Source organism: Trachemys scripta, chromosome 8 (assembly GCF_013100865.1).
Source record: "Trachemys scripta elegans isolate TJP31775 chromosome 8, CAS_Tse_1.0, whole genome shotgun sequence".
NCBI lineage: Eukaryota > Metazoa > Chordata > Testudines > Emydidae > Trachemys > Trachemys scripta.
Window position 1 is genome coordinate 72,990,613 of NC_048305.1, and position 14,433 is coordinate 73,005,045.

The 14,433-nt window shown below is 46.4% G+C and overlaps 1 protein-coding gene across 2 annotated transcripts in view; it reads left to right on the forward strand.

Moving 5' to 3' along the window:
* Positions 1–14,433, forward strand: part of DPYD (dihydropyrimidine dehydrogenase) — a 595,247-nt gene that overhangs the window by 525,636 nt on the left and 55,178 nt on the right. For both annotated transcript variants that reach the window (XM_034779205.1, XM_034779204.1), the window contains one exon: positions 5,023–5,202. In XM_034779205.1, the coding sequence (XP_034635096.1) occupies positions 5,023–5,202 (180 nt within the window). The remainder of the gene's footprint in view (positions 1–5,022; positions 5,203–14,433) is intronic.

Sequence of the window (14,433 nt, forward strand, 5' to 3'; positions counted from 1 at the left end):
CCAGTCTGCCTACCTAGTGTACCTCTTTTCATTACAATTACTATTATTTTGTGCCCATTTTCCAACAGAGAGCAAAACCTATATTTTTGATGGAAGGAAAAATAAAATTGTCTCCCCGCTACTTCTAAGCTATGAATGATGTGAATTCAGTAATGATAGAGAGCCACAATAGTGATTTGAGACAGGTTAGAATAGGAGTGCTACTGCTAACCAGGACTGATGGTGATGGAGAATTAGAAACATTGCCTTGATGATACTCAGCACTGAGGCATTTTTGTTATCACAATCTAATTATTGCACAAATATTTATACCACTTGAAAATTAACAGTGTAATAAAACATATAGGGCCAAATTATCTGGCTTTCTCCAGTTCTTTGCTCCATGCGTGCTGTAAAGGGACAGTAAACTTTCTGCATCTCCTTAGCTGGGAATTGTGTGAGGAGATACAGGGCAGGGATGGAACTGAAGGAGTGTGGGGCTAACGTTCACTGCTGCCTCTGTGGCACCATCTCTTCCACAACCACCCTGGATTCTGCAGAAGCTTCTCCATCGACTCCAGAGTCCATCCTGGTGGGGAAGGTGAAGACTGAAGCTCCAGGCTGAGGAGAGAGGGGAACAGGATTGGGACTAGAGAGAGGTACACATCTTCCCCCATCCAACCCCACAGAAATTATATGAAAAAGATAATACACCTCTTACCTGAAATATATTTTCCAAATAATCCTCTCCTCCCCTGCCACTTCTCCCAAGAAGGTGTTCACCATCTGGGGAAGCCTTTAAATGGAACTGCACAGCTAGTGAGTTGGTAGGGGCTATTCCAGGGTCCTGGCTTTGTATGGATGGCCCTAGCCTCCCAAAATCCTGTGGAATATGCTGAGTTTGGGGCAGCCCTAAAGCTTTTTCTGCAGAGAACAAAACAAAACATGACACGCTGATGTGTGGGTATTTCCCTCAAAAGCAGTCGCTCTTGGCAAAATCCAGTGAACCCAGTGGGAAATGTGCCTCGGTAAAGTCTTCAGGATTTGGCCCTACTGTGTTTTGTAATGATGATTATAAAAACCCAGCAGGCCATTTGTAAAGTGTCATTATCACTGATGCACATTATTGATAATATCATTTTTAAAAAATTTTGAATGTGAATAAAAATGTTTCAAATAGAAGCAAATTATTAAAAACAAATATACAACAAGTAGTAAAAAGAACTCTGCTGACACATTCACTTTAGCTCGCTGCTGAGTTTTTTCAAGATCCCACTGACAAAGTTATATAGATGTATCCATGGTTATTTATCAATATATTAGGGCGGTAATCTCTTATACTGTACATAAGTAGGGATCCTGCAATGTATGTGTGCCTCTCATGCTTGCAGTTTCACAGAGCTTGATCCTGTGATGCATTCCAGAGGTGCATTTCCCAGTGAAATCATATAAAGTGGATTTCACTTAATGAGTTATGCAGCTCAGGACCAAGCCCTTAGAATTTATTCTTAGGTTATATGAGATATAATTGCTCAATATATTTACTTGTGTGTGTAAGGGATTGGAAGCACTGTTCCTCCATTCCCCATCCTCCATCCTCCCAGTGGTGTTGTGCCTGTCACTATCCAACATTAAATAGTATTAAACAAGGTTCGGTATACAGAGAATTCAGCCTGCTTAGTACCATGACAAATACATCTTTAAAGATCCTTTTAACCGTTTATTAAAGATACAGAAAAGAAAGAAAAACAGTTAAAGCATTTGAAATGTTGAGTGTTACGTAAGGCTTTCATTTTAACAATATACCTTGTTCCCTTTCCCTTTAACTGGAGAGAGTTTGAGAAGGGGAAAAACCCCTTGTTTCAGTCTTTTAAATGATATCAACGATGGTAATAATTATTCTTGTGTGTAAAAGAGAAGAAGTTGGTTGAAATGATCTGTAGCTTCTTGTTGCTGCTGCTGTTTTTGTTAAAGTCTGATCCCATTTCATCTCAGTTCGTGTTTGGGATTCAGCTCTAGCCAGTAGCAGTGGCAATGTTATCTAGGTCCCTCTGTCTCGCACAGGCTGGTCAGGACCTCTCTCAGGATTAGGATGATGAAGGACCAGGATCCCACGAGATAGTGGGGTGGCAGCCATGATGGTGAAGCTTGCTTCAGTGGCCTCTGGCTGTTCTTTTCCCCAAAAAATCTCTTTAGGGATCCATAAAGGGAATGATGAGTGGAATAGCCCCTCCCTTCATTAGTTTGTCCGCCAGTGAGAACTTGTTTCCAACACACCGGTTTTGGTTCATTAGTTTCCAGACCACATTCTGTTGTTTGCCAGACACGATCGCATCACAGTCCTTGAGTTGTATATGTAGTCTTTTTGTTTAGACTAATTCAGCTTTTCCCATCAACATTTTCATTATAACTTATTGTGATATTTTATGAACTTTCACATATTTTTACATTTGAGATCACAATTAGAGTAAATTTAAATTATCACAACAACCCTTCTGATTTTTAGTTTGCTATCATCTTCTGCACATTCTTAGGTTATTTCAATTCATAATGTTGCACCATAATATGGAAAAAAAGTAAAAGCCTCTCTATTTATAAGGTTATAACAGGTATCCTCTAGTGTATCTCATGTGTACGCATCCTGTCAAAATATTTCAGAAATTCGACATCAGAATCTGAACTTGTTTTAAGTGACATGACATAGCATGGCTTTTAACTATATTTTCTTACATTTTAAATATTTTTTTTAAAATAGCTAATAAAAGTGTTACCCATATGCTAAAAAAAAAATGGAATCCTTTAGCGAACAAAGAGGTTTAAATAAACCATCAGTTGGGTTTTCAGTTAAATAACCTGTGGAGGAAATTATTATGATGTTCTCTATAATTGCTCTGAAAAGAAAATCTCTAAGTCTATGGAAGGCATAACAGATCTAATTAATGCTCACCCTGTTTCTCCAGAGAAACAGATTTTGTGTAATGTAAATGGGCTGCATAGGAAATGTTCTTGTGCATATTTTATAGTTATTCCCCTTTTTTCCTGCAAAGCAGTGGTGTACAATATTTTAAAATATACCTTTCTTCTTCTGAACTGCAGCTTGTATTAGTTTGTGAAACCATGTGTAAAATGTTGATATGTTACCTAGGTCTTTTTTTCCCTTAAGTGGTGAAATCAAGTATCTAGTGAATCTTATGATTTAGTTTTAGAGGGTGTGTGTGTGTGTGTGTGTGTGTTTATATTGTCTTGAAGTAGGAGACCATTTCATTGTTTTATTCATTACATGCTTTTCTGATGTCCTCATATGAATAAAAGCTTATATCAGTCACTGAAAACACTTGACTTAGCCTGGTGCCTGATAATCTTTCCAAAGATTTACCTAATATGTCTGCAGTTTGCACGGCAGGAAAATTGGTGGATCTTTAAGAGGATACAGTATTAATTGGGCTTCTTTCCCCTTCAGGGTGCTTGGATACTTCAGCTGACCCCTCCCCCTCATGTTCCTCATATGAAGTGGAAGGGAGCCAACCAGTAAGGCCTAGCAATATAGAGTACTCATGCCAAGTGGTTGCAGAACTTTGGAGACAGAGACTAAGATATATCTACAAAAAACAGACTTGGGTTCACACTACAGCACTATAAATAGCCATTTGGATGGTCTGACTCAGACTGGAGTTCAGGCTCTGAAGCCTATCCCCTCTCTGGGCTTCAGAGCCTGAGCTATCGCCCAATCTGGAATGTCCAAATGATTATTTATAGCACCGTAGCACGAGCCTGAGTCCGTAGACCTGGGTTCTGAGACATTTATTTTTTTGCAGTGTAGACATATGACCCCAGAATTGTAAATCTTTTCAATTGTATTGTCAGCCTCACAATGTTTGATTTTTTTGTTGTTGTTGTTGCTTGTTTGTTTTTGAAGCCCAAGTTCCTGAAATCCGATGCCTATGTGAGGATCTCAGGGTGGGGTTTTTTTTGTTGTTTTTTTGGGGGGGGGCGTGGGGAGTTTTCAAGTACATTTCTAGCTCTCATGGTCACAGAAAAGACCTTTAAATGTGAATCCAAAAGGCTAAATACGAGAAGATAAATGAAAACAATCCCATTAAAAAAAAAATCATGATCTTGGGGTGGGATCCTGACTCATGCTTTGGCCACTTGTGCTTGGCAATACTAGGGACCAACACTTTGGGCAGGAATTGTGTGTGTGTATTTAATTTGGTTCATGGAGCCTGTTGGTGGTGTCTCCAGTTCATTTTAGTGCTCTGGTTGGGATTTCTGAAATTGGTATCAGATGATACTTACTGCCATATTTGATGTCTTTGGGAGATTTTTCATAGCTGAATTTGGGCTTTTAGCTGCCCGGGCTATATCCACTAGGCTCTTTGATGGTTGGTGCCCATCAGACAGTCCAGTCACTAATGAGTGAGCTATGGCTTGGGCCCTGGGAGACAGTCAATAGAACAGTCATGGGTTTTTTTGGTCATGTGTTATTTCATTTCCAGGGTCACTGTGGTTGGTTAGAGTTTTAAGTTGGCCTGATAGCCACAAGTTGGGCTTAGCAGAGAGAGAAAAAGTTTCAGGTGTTGGTCGTAAGGGCATCCTTCTGCTGTTTCTACCTGTGTCTGTAAGGTCTTCAGAACAGGGACCATCTCTTTGTTATGTGTTTGTAGAGTGCCAAGCACAATGGACCCCAGACCTCTAGGTGCTACCGGAGTGCAAATTATAATACTAATACGGAGAGAGAGACCTTAAGTCTTCCTGCACTCTAAAGTGTTCTTTTCCTGGATGGCATGTGCTGTTTCGGGAGGCCTTCTCCCACTTGCTTGGGTAGGCCCAGCTGTGTCTGGCATGAGAATTCATGTTCCAACTCTACACTAGTGGTGACACAAGGATAAGGAATTTATCAGCTTAAATTCCTGAGTTCCATTTATTCTGACGTTCATAATACAGTTGCATTTAAGGCCCCTGAACATCAGTAAGTTCAACAGCACAAGTAATCTCATATACCATTGGAAATTTGTTGTTGATTGCTGGGTGTGTGTTTTATAGGTGTGCAGTGCAGTACAGAATCAAGATTTCACTGTGATTGAGGACTACTGCACAGGACTGAGAGCCCTACTTTATCTGAAAAGCATTGAGGAGCTTCAAGACTGGGATGGACAGAGTCCTGCAACCATGTGCCATCAGAAAGGAAAACCAGTACCCAAAATTGCTGATCTGATTGGAAAGGTATGCTGTTACACTGAGATTCCTGGCTAATGATATCAGCTTTTGGCTTCAAGCATAGTTTCATATGATGGGTTATGCTTTTTATCCCAGTGGCCATATTTTGTCACCATTGCCATCAAAATTAGTTGGTATGAGGTCTTTTGTCCCCTTCTGAATAGTCACCAGGCAATTTGTGATGTCATATTACTACTGTTACCATTGACATTATGTCACCACTTCATTGACAGTAGCATGGCTTGTTTTTTAAATATAGAATGTAAAGACAAAAAGTATTAGAAATTCTCTCTTCATTGTACTTTTTAATTCAGATTTGCATGGCTGATTTTGGGTCAGAATCCATAGTATGTTTCAACCCTTTTGCAACACTCTGGTCACACAAAGGATGCCAAATGCAAATAGCTCAGCCATCTGAGAGATCTCCAAGCATGAGAGAACTCTTAGTTGGCACAGAGCCAGTTTACCTGCTGTATTCCATCAGCCCCATTACTATAGTATCTGAGCACTTCGCAATCTCTAACAGATTTATTCTTAGAACATCTGAGGTGGGAAAGAACTATTATCCCCATTTTACAGGGCAGAAACTGAAGCATAGAGAGCCTAAGTAACTTGCCTGAGGGTCTACCACAAGAAGTCTGTGGTAAAGCAGGAACTTGAACTCAGGTCCCTGATCTTCTAGACTAGCATCCTAACCACTAGATCATTCTTCTTCTTTGCTCCAGCAGTCCTGTTGGGGACTCTGGCCAGTTGGAGTGGAATGCAGCAGCCCCAAGACTGTTCTTCTTTACACTAGGCATCCTGCAGATTCATGTTCAGAATCAGGGAGATATAACTGGCTCCCTAATGGCACTCTCCTGCCCCCTGTACCAATTAAAATCTCACCACAGCAGTGAGTCTGTGTCTTTGTTTCAAGTTACTAGAGGGGATCACTTTGAAGAGTGGTTTCAGTTATGGCATCATGGCTATTGATTATCCTTCTAAAAGTCTAATATAACCCTGTTGAAAATGTTGTAAAAAGTAAAGAATTACAAAAGAATAGGATTTGCAGTGTCAAATGTTTCCAAATCTCTGCTTATCGTTGCTGTTGACTGGATTTCTTTTCAGTAGGAGGTTAGTGATTTTTTTTTTTTTTTTTTTTGGTTCTCTGTGGTGGCCTGAAAATTATAATGTTATCTTTCTGTGGAAAAGACAATCCTATTCCTAAAGCTCTGAATACTAGTGTTTAAAAAAATTCTAATCTATTTTCTTTCAGCTGCTTAAGTTTATGTGGTTAAACCCCAGCTCAAAAGGTTATGTCCCAACTTTCTCTTTAACAGATATCGTCAGAGAAATACACACTACATTTACACTTTGTATAATACAGTGATGTTAACAATTCTTCCCTTAAAACAACATTCAGTATTCTATCTTAGTATTACCTTTTTATTATACTAAATAGACAGCCATTGTCAGAAGATATTTTTCACATCCTTCTGAATGAAAAGGAAAAAAATTACAATTTTTAGTCTTTTCAGCTTGTCACTACATCAATAATTAACTTTAAAAAGGTAGTATGAAAAGATGCTTTAAGGAAGCATTTAATAATTCAAAGGAATCTTAACTTGAAACAGGTCACATGAAAAAGAATAAAAACGAAGTCCTATGTAATCTAGTTTTCTGGCTATGTTAGACATTTAAAAAGAGCAAGAGATACAGATTATAACTGACTTTGTATTTGATTGCCTTTAATACAAAATTATATCATTGGACCATTGCTAACAGATGACAAAATGTAAAGTTTATCCAGGCTGAACCATTGAAAAGATAATAGTATATTATATTTCAGTCCCAAATTCAGGGTGACTGCATGTCCAGTAACGAACAAATAAGAGGAAAAGGAAGAAAAATAATGCAGCCTGGATATAAGGGAAATACCATGATGAATGACTGTACTAGAGGGAATCAAACACACAGCCTAGATATCATTAATATTTATAAAATCATAATTAGCAAGACCGTGCCTAAGCAGTGTTATTAGTGTAACTAATTACGTTATCATAAACTAAGTTTGCAATATTATAGGAAATAGTGTTCTTACCTTCATAAATTATCATCAGTATTGGATTCCATGTACTGTACCTACAAATTCAGCTAAGCACTATAGGTTCATATATATTCAATCCAAATAGCGCCATACTTAGAATGGTAAGTAGCTGATATAACATGTTCATCTGATTCCTTCTCTAAATCAAATCCAAAACCAAGGAGAAGGTGACAAACCAAGGTACTGTAAAAATTCTTACTAGTACAAAAGCTATGTAAGGATATCATGTAATAAAAATTTGACAGCCAAAATCCTACATTCTGGTTTACAAATATTTTATAAAGAGTTTTTCAAATGTGTCTTGGTTTTAATGTGACTTGAAAGCTAATTCATTCAGTAGGACCTATAAGAAAGATAAACAAGAAACAGTGACAGTATCTTGCATACTAAAGCTATGTGGCTAATATATGCTACTAGTAATAAAAACTGTTAGATTTATTGAACAGTCAATGTAAAAATGTAAAGGGCAGATACCCCTTCATTTAGTCAGTGACAGAATTTCTATTGCCTTCATTGGGAAAAGGGGATCTGTCCCCTGGACAGAAGTTTAGACCGGTGAGAAACAGCTGGAAATAGGTATTGTTTTCAACAACAAGATCACAGAGTGGGTAGACCTTTTAGAGTTAGGACATGTCTACATCTGACAGAAGTACATTTATGCTTGTATAGACATCAGCCCTGACCATAGCTAGATCTGTTTGTGGTGGTATCTATTTCAGTAAACAGTCTGATTTTGAATGTTGCCATCCACAGTAATTCCCTATGCTATTGGTAATCCATTTCTTCCATCAGGTTCAGGTAAAAGCAGATGGTCTACTAGTAGATTATTGCTCTAGGATCTTCCAATGCTAGCTGACACACGTAAAAGATGGATGCAAAGCTCCTTGTAAGAGATACTCATGACACTGCACTTGAGCTGCTTTGCAATGTCCATGTTGTAATAGTGTCCACAATGGTCACCATATTAGTTAACTGATCATGATATTTCCTGTTTTTCTTTGAGTGATTGCTCATGTGTATTCCACAGTAGGTGTGCGTGCTCACCACGTGCACCGGTTCCTGACGTTTTTCCCTTAGCAGTATCCATACTGGGGGAGCACCATGGTGAGCCCTGGAGTGGCGCCTTTATATCACGCTATAAGGGGAGCCACGGGCTCCCCGCACACTCAGTTCCTTCTTGCCACCAGTGAAGGTAGTTGGAACCTTATGCTCCAACTCTGCTGCAGCCTTTTCTTCTCGACCTTAGTGATACCATTCGTAGATTGTTTCTTCAGTTGTTAGAGTGGACTCGAGGCATGCCCCGTGCCCGAGGCTTCAAGTCGTGCGACTCCTGTTGCCGTTCTATGCCTAGGAGTGACTCGCACGCTGAGTGTCTCCGCTGCCTGAGTGAGACTCACATTAGCGACCGTTGCAAGATCTGCAGGTCATTCAAGCCAAGGACCAAGAAGGAGAGAGACATTAGACTTCAAGCTCTCCTGATGGAGTTGGCACTGGCCCCAACGCCGGCACGCCAATCGGACTCGGCGCCAGCCACCACGTCTTCGGTGCATAGCGAGGCCCCTTCGACCAGTCGGCATCCCTCTCCCTCCAAAAAGCAAGGGAAGGACCCGGCCTCACAGCAGCGCCGTGACAAGGAAAAGGGGGAGGCTGGTCCCGCGTTGAGTAGCCCTCGCTCCCTCCTGGGCTCAAGGCCTCCAACTCGTGTGGAGCGAAGCAGCCCGGCACCATCGGTCCGTGCATCCCCACCAGTACGGATGCTGTCGATGCCGGAGGTGATGCAGGCTGCGAAGGACATTATGAGCCTGCCAGTCCCAAGCACGCAGCCGGGCACAGGCCCCACTGCGAGGATCGCTCCCCACACCACTCGGCGTACAGTGGCCACTCGTCTTGCAGCTCCCGCCTACCCTCAACACCGGCCAGAACATCCAGGTCACCATCAAGACGGGAGTTGCGAGGGCCCTCGACACCGCCTGCCAGCGAACATAGGCACCGGGAGCGCTCGCCTGCACATCATGGGTACCGCAGCTGCTCTTGACAGGCTAGACGTCGTCGTTCCCGTTCCAGCTCCCGATCAGCTAGATGTTGAACTCGAGACACCCCCTGGGGTGCTCGGCACCGGGGCGCCGGACCTCGCATCACCATCACGGGTACCCGAAGTAGTTCTTCGGGCAGGTACCGTTCCTCGACGTCAAGGTCCAGGTCCCGAGGGTGATGACGTCACAGGCACCATTCCCGGGGCACTGAGCATTCGTTGGTGACCTCGGCTTCGGCACCCAGACACCCACCCTCGGTCCACACTGTTCAGCCGGAACAGATAGTGCCATCGAGCTCTCAGGCAGATCAATGGCAAGGGGCCCCGTGGCAAGGACAGTGGTGCCAGTCGGTACTGTGGCCACTGATGCCAGCCCAGACGGGGGCTCGTTCGGTTGCCGGAGCATCTCAGACTCTATCGGCCTCATCCAGCCACCTACGGGACAAGTCGGCGGGTCACGAGTCGGCGGATCCGCGCCCAGACTCTGATCTGGCGCTCGACGCCCCGGCACCAACTGAGGCTCTCGGCTCCGTGCAGGCCCTCTCCCCGGCACCGGATGACACCATAACGGTGATTCCGCCCTCAGTCCCACAGGAGAACTTCAAGATGCACCAGGACCTGCTAAAGCGGGTGGCATCCAGCCTCCAGCTGCAGGCCAAGGAGATGGAGGGTCTGTCCGATTCCCTCTTCAACGTCCTGTCTCCCTCAGCACCGGGCCGTGTGGTCCTGTCCCTGCACCAGGGTATTGCCAACATCTCCAACACCCTCTGGCAAACCCCTGCCTCCTTGGCCCTTATCTCCAAGAAGGCATAGAGGAAATACTTCGTGCCGGCCAAGGACCACGAATACCTCTATTCCCACCCAGCACCCAACTCGCCCATGGTGGAATCGGTAAACCACAGGGAGCGACAGGGCCAGCCCGTGCGCACCCCCAAAAATAAGGACGCCAGACGCTGGACTCCTTTGGGAGAAAGCTTTATTCCTCTGCGAGTTTCCAGCTTAGGGTAGCCAACCACCAGGCCCTACTGAGCAGGTATGACTTTAACCTTTGAGAGTCTCTGCCTAAGTTCGAGCCCCTCCTCCCGGATCGGGATAGGAAGGACTTCAAGGCACAGGTGGAAGACAGAGTGGTGGCTGCTAAAGCACCCCAGCAAGTGGCATCGGATGCAGCTGACACTGCGGCCCGCTCAATGGCTTCCACGATTTCCATGCGCAGGGCGTCGTGGCTCCTGTTGTCGGGACTGTCGACAGAGGCCCAATCCCTGATGCAGGACCTCCCGTTCGATGGGAAGGCACTCTTTGCAGACCAGATGGACGTCAGGCTTCATGGGATGAAAGATTCCCGCACTACCTTGCAGACCTTGGGCCTCTACATCCCTACGGCTAAGGACAAGGCCAAATAGCTCAACCTGTGAGGAGTGGATACGAGCCCCCGTATAAAAGACCCAGAGACCAGAAACGCCAGATTCAGCGGCAGTCCCGCTCTGCCCCACAGCCTGGGCCCTCCAAGGGCAAGAGGCAGGGAAAGAGGTGGTTTTCACTATTTGCAGGGGAGGCACCGGGCCTGTTGTCAGGGAGACCCCACGTTTAATAAAGTTTGTGTTCTGTAACCAATTGTCTGCCTTCCACAGGGTGTGGTCCCACATAACATCAGATCAGTGGGTCCTCAGTACCATTTCCAAGGACTACATGTTGCAGTTCACCTCACCCCCACCAAATCACCCACCCTCCTTGATGGCCCCGGGGGAATTCCAGGGCAAAGGGTTCTAATCCCGATACTTCCTGATCCCGAAGGCCAAAGGGGGCCTCAGGCCCATCCTCGACCTGTGGGACCTAAACCAGTTTCTAGTCCGTTCCAAGTTCTGCCTGGTGTCCTTGGCCTCTATTATCCCCTCCCTGGACCCAGGGGACTGGTATGTGGCCCTGGACCTTCAGGACGTGTATTTTCATATCCATATTTTCGAGAGGCACAGGTGCTTCCACCGCTTTCTGGTGGGGATGGATCACTACCAGTTTGCGGTCCTCCCATTTGGCCTATCCATGGCACCCAGGGTTTTTACGAAATGTATGGCTGTGGTAGCGGCCTACCTTAGGCAGGAGGGGGTACAGATCTTCCCTTATGTGGACGACTGGCTCCTCAAGGGGGAGTCCCACTCCTAGGTAAAGACCCATGTGGAGCTGTTCCTATCGACATGCGCCCGTCTCGGCCTAGTGGTGAACGAGACCAAATCAACATTAGTTCCCATTCAGCGCATAGAGTTCATTGGGGCCCTGCTGGACTCCTCGAGGGCCACAGTCTCTCTCCCCCTGGACAGGTTCGAGACCCTAAGGGATCTCATCGCCTCAGTCACGGCTTTCCCGGTGACCACTGCGAGGGTGTGCCTTTGAATTCTGGGGCACGTGGCAGCATGTACATACGTGGTCTGCCATGCCAGACTCCGAATGAGGCCCCTCCAGATCTGGCTAGCCTCCCAATTCTCCCAAGCTCGGGACGGCCTAGACAGGGTGCTCATGGTTCCGTCCCCGATACTGGGTTCCCTTCAATGGTGGTCTTGCCCGAGCAATATGCTGCAAGGAGTTCCCTTCTGGGATGCCAGCCCGTCCATAGACCTGGTGTCTGATGCTTCAGACCTCGGCTGGGGAGCCTACACAGGGAACGTGCAGACCCAGGGAACGTGGTCGACCCCGGACTTGTCGCTTCACATAAATGTCAAAGAGCTCAAGGCGGTGCAGTTGGCATGCGTGGCTTTCCTCACGCACCTCCGTGGCAGGGTGGTCAGAGTCCTCACGGACAACACCGCTGCCATGTGCTACATCAACAGGCAAGGCGGGACTCGCTCTGTAGTCCTCTGCTGGTAAGCCCTGAACCTATGGGAGTTCTGTATAGCCCACGATATCTCCGTGAGGGCGTCCCACCTCCCGGGTGTCCACAATACGCAAGTGGACCGCCTCAGCACGGTCTTTTCCCCTCAGTATGAGTGATCGCTCCACTCAGAGGTTGCTCACTGGCTCTTCCGAGAGTGAAGAGTTCCCCAGATCGACCTGTTTGCAACCCACCAGAACCGGCGTTGTCCCTGGTTCTGCTCCAGGGGAGGGGTGGGGATGGGCGCAATCTCCGATGCGTTCCTCCTACGGTGGTCGGGCCAGCTCCTCTATGCCTTTTCCCCGTTCCCCCTCATCACCAAGGTCCTTCAGAAGGTGAAAGCAGACAAGGCGAGAGTCATTCTCATAGCCGTGGCGTGGGCCCATCAACACTGGTACAGGCCCCTTCTACGCCTCTTGGTGGCCCCCCCCCCGAGGACGCTGCCACTCCGCCCGGACCTCCTCTCCCAGCACAGGGGGTGCCTCCTCCATCCCAATCTAGCCGCGCTCCACCTCACAGCGTGGCTGCTCTGTGGCTAAACAAGGAGGAGAACAGGTGTTCGGAGCAGGTAAGGCGAGACCTCCTGGAAAGCAGGAAGCCGTCCACACATCGGACATACGTGGCAAAATGGTCCAGGTTCGCCAGGTGGGCGAGTGAGCAGGGAGTCTCCCGCTCCACTGCACCTCTCCAGCTTATCCTGGAGACTTATAAGACTACCTCTTATCCCTTAGGGCCCAAGGACTGGCACCTGCCTCAGTCAGGGTGCACCTGGCGGCCACATCGGCCTTCCACCTGCCGGTGCAAGGGTACTCAGTCTTCTCCCACTTGATGACCTCCCGTTTCCTAAAGGGCCTCAACCGTTCATTCCCATACGCTAGACCGCCCCCCCCCATGCCGCAAGGGGACCTCAATCTGGTCTTGTCCTGACTCACGGGGCCCCCTTTTGAACCCCTGGCCACATGTTCCTGGTCTCACCTCTCATAGAAGGTGGCCTTCCTTGTAGCGATCACGTCAGCCCAATGTGTCTCGGAACCTAGGGCCTTAACCTCGGAACCTCCCTATACGGTCTTCCACAGGGATAAAGTCCAGCTCCACCCACTCCCAGCGTTCCTCCTGCAGGTGGTCTCCGCCTTCCATATGGAACAGAGCATCTTTCTTTCCGTGCTCTGTCGTAAGCCCCATTCTTCTAACAAGGAACGCCACCTCCACACGCTCGATGTGCGTAGGGCACTGGCTTTTTATCTGGATGGGACCAAGCCATTCCGGAAATCCTCGCAACTTTTTATTGCCTCGGCCGAGTGGGCAAAGGGGCAGTCTATCTCCACACAACGGCTTTCCCGCAGGATCACTTCGTGCATATGCATGTGCTATGATCTGGCAGGGGTCCCACCGCCACCAATCATTCACATTCAATGAGAGCTCAGGCCTCATCAGCTGCCTACGTAGCCCATGTCCCTATCCAGAACATTTGTAGGGAGGCTACTTGGGCCTCAGTTCACACATTTACTTCGTATTACGCGATTGTCTCCCAGTCTAGGGATGACGCCGGGTTCGGCAGGGCAGTACTTGGTCCCGAACTATCGTGAACTCCTACCCACCTCCAACAGATATTACTTGGAATCACCTACTGTGGAGTATACATGAGCAATCACTTGAAGAAGAAAGGACAGTTACCTGTTCCGTAACTAGTGTTCTTTGAGATGTGTTGCTCATGTCTATTCCACATGCCGCCCTTCTTCCCCTCTGTCGGAGTTGTCCGGCAAGAAAGAACCAAGGGTGGGGGGAGCCTGTGGCTCCCCTTATAGCGTGATATACAGGCGCCATTCCAGGGGTTGCCACAGTGCTCCCACAGTACGGATACTGCTAAGGGAAAACTTCCAGCACCGGTGCATGTGGCGAGCACACACACCTACTGTGGAATAGACATGAGCAACGCATCTCAAAGTACGCCAGTTACGGAACAGGTAACTGTCCTTTCCAAATATAGAGAAAACCACAAATACTTTGTTAAAGGCTCTTAAGCAAAGTAAGCTGTCATGGGATATGAGGGAAGGTCCTTTAATGGATCAGTAACTGGTTAAAAGACAGGAAACAAAGGGTAGGACTAAATGGTCAATTTTCAGAATGGAGAGAGGTAAATAGTGATGGCCCCCAGGGGTCTGTACTGGGACCAGTGCTGTTCAACATATTCATAAATGATCTGGAAAAAAGGGTAAACAGTGAGGTGGCAAAATTTGCAGATAATACAAAAATACT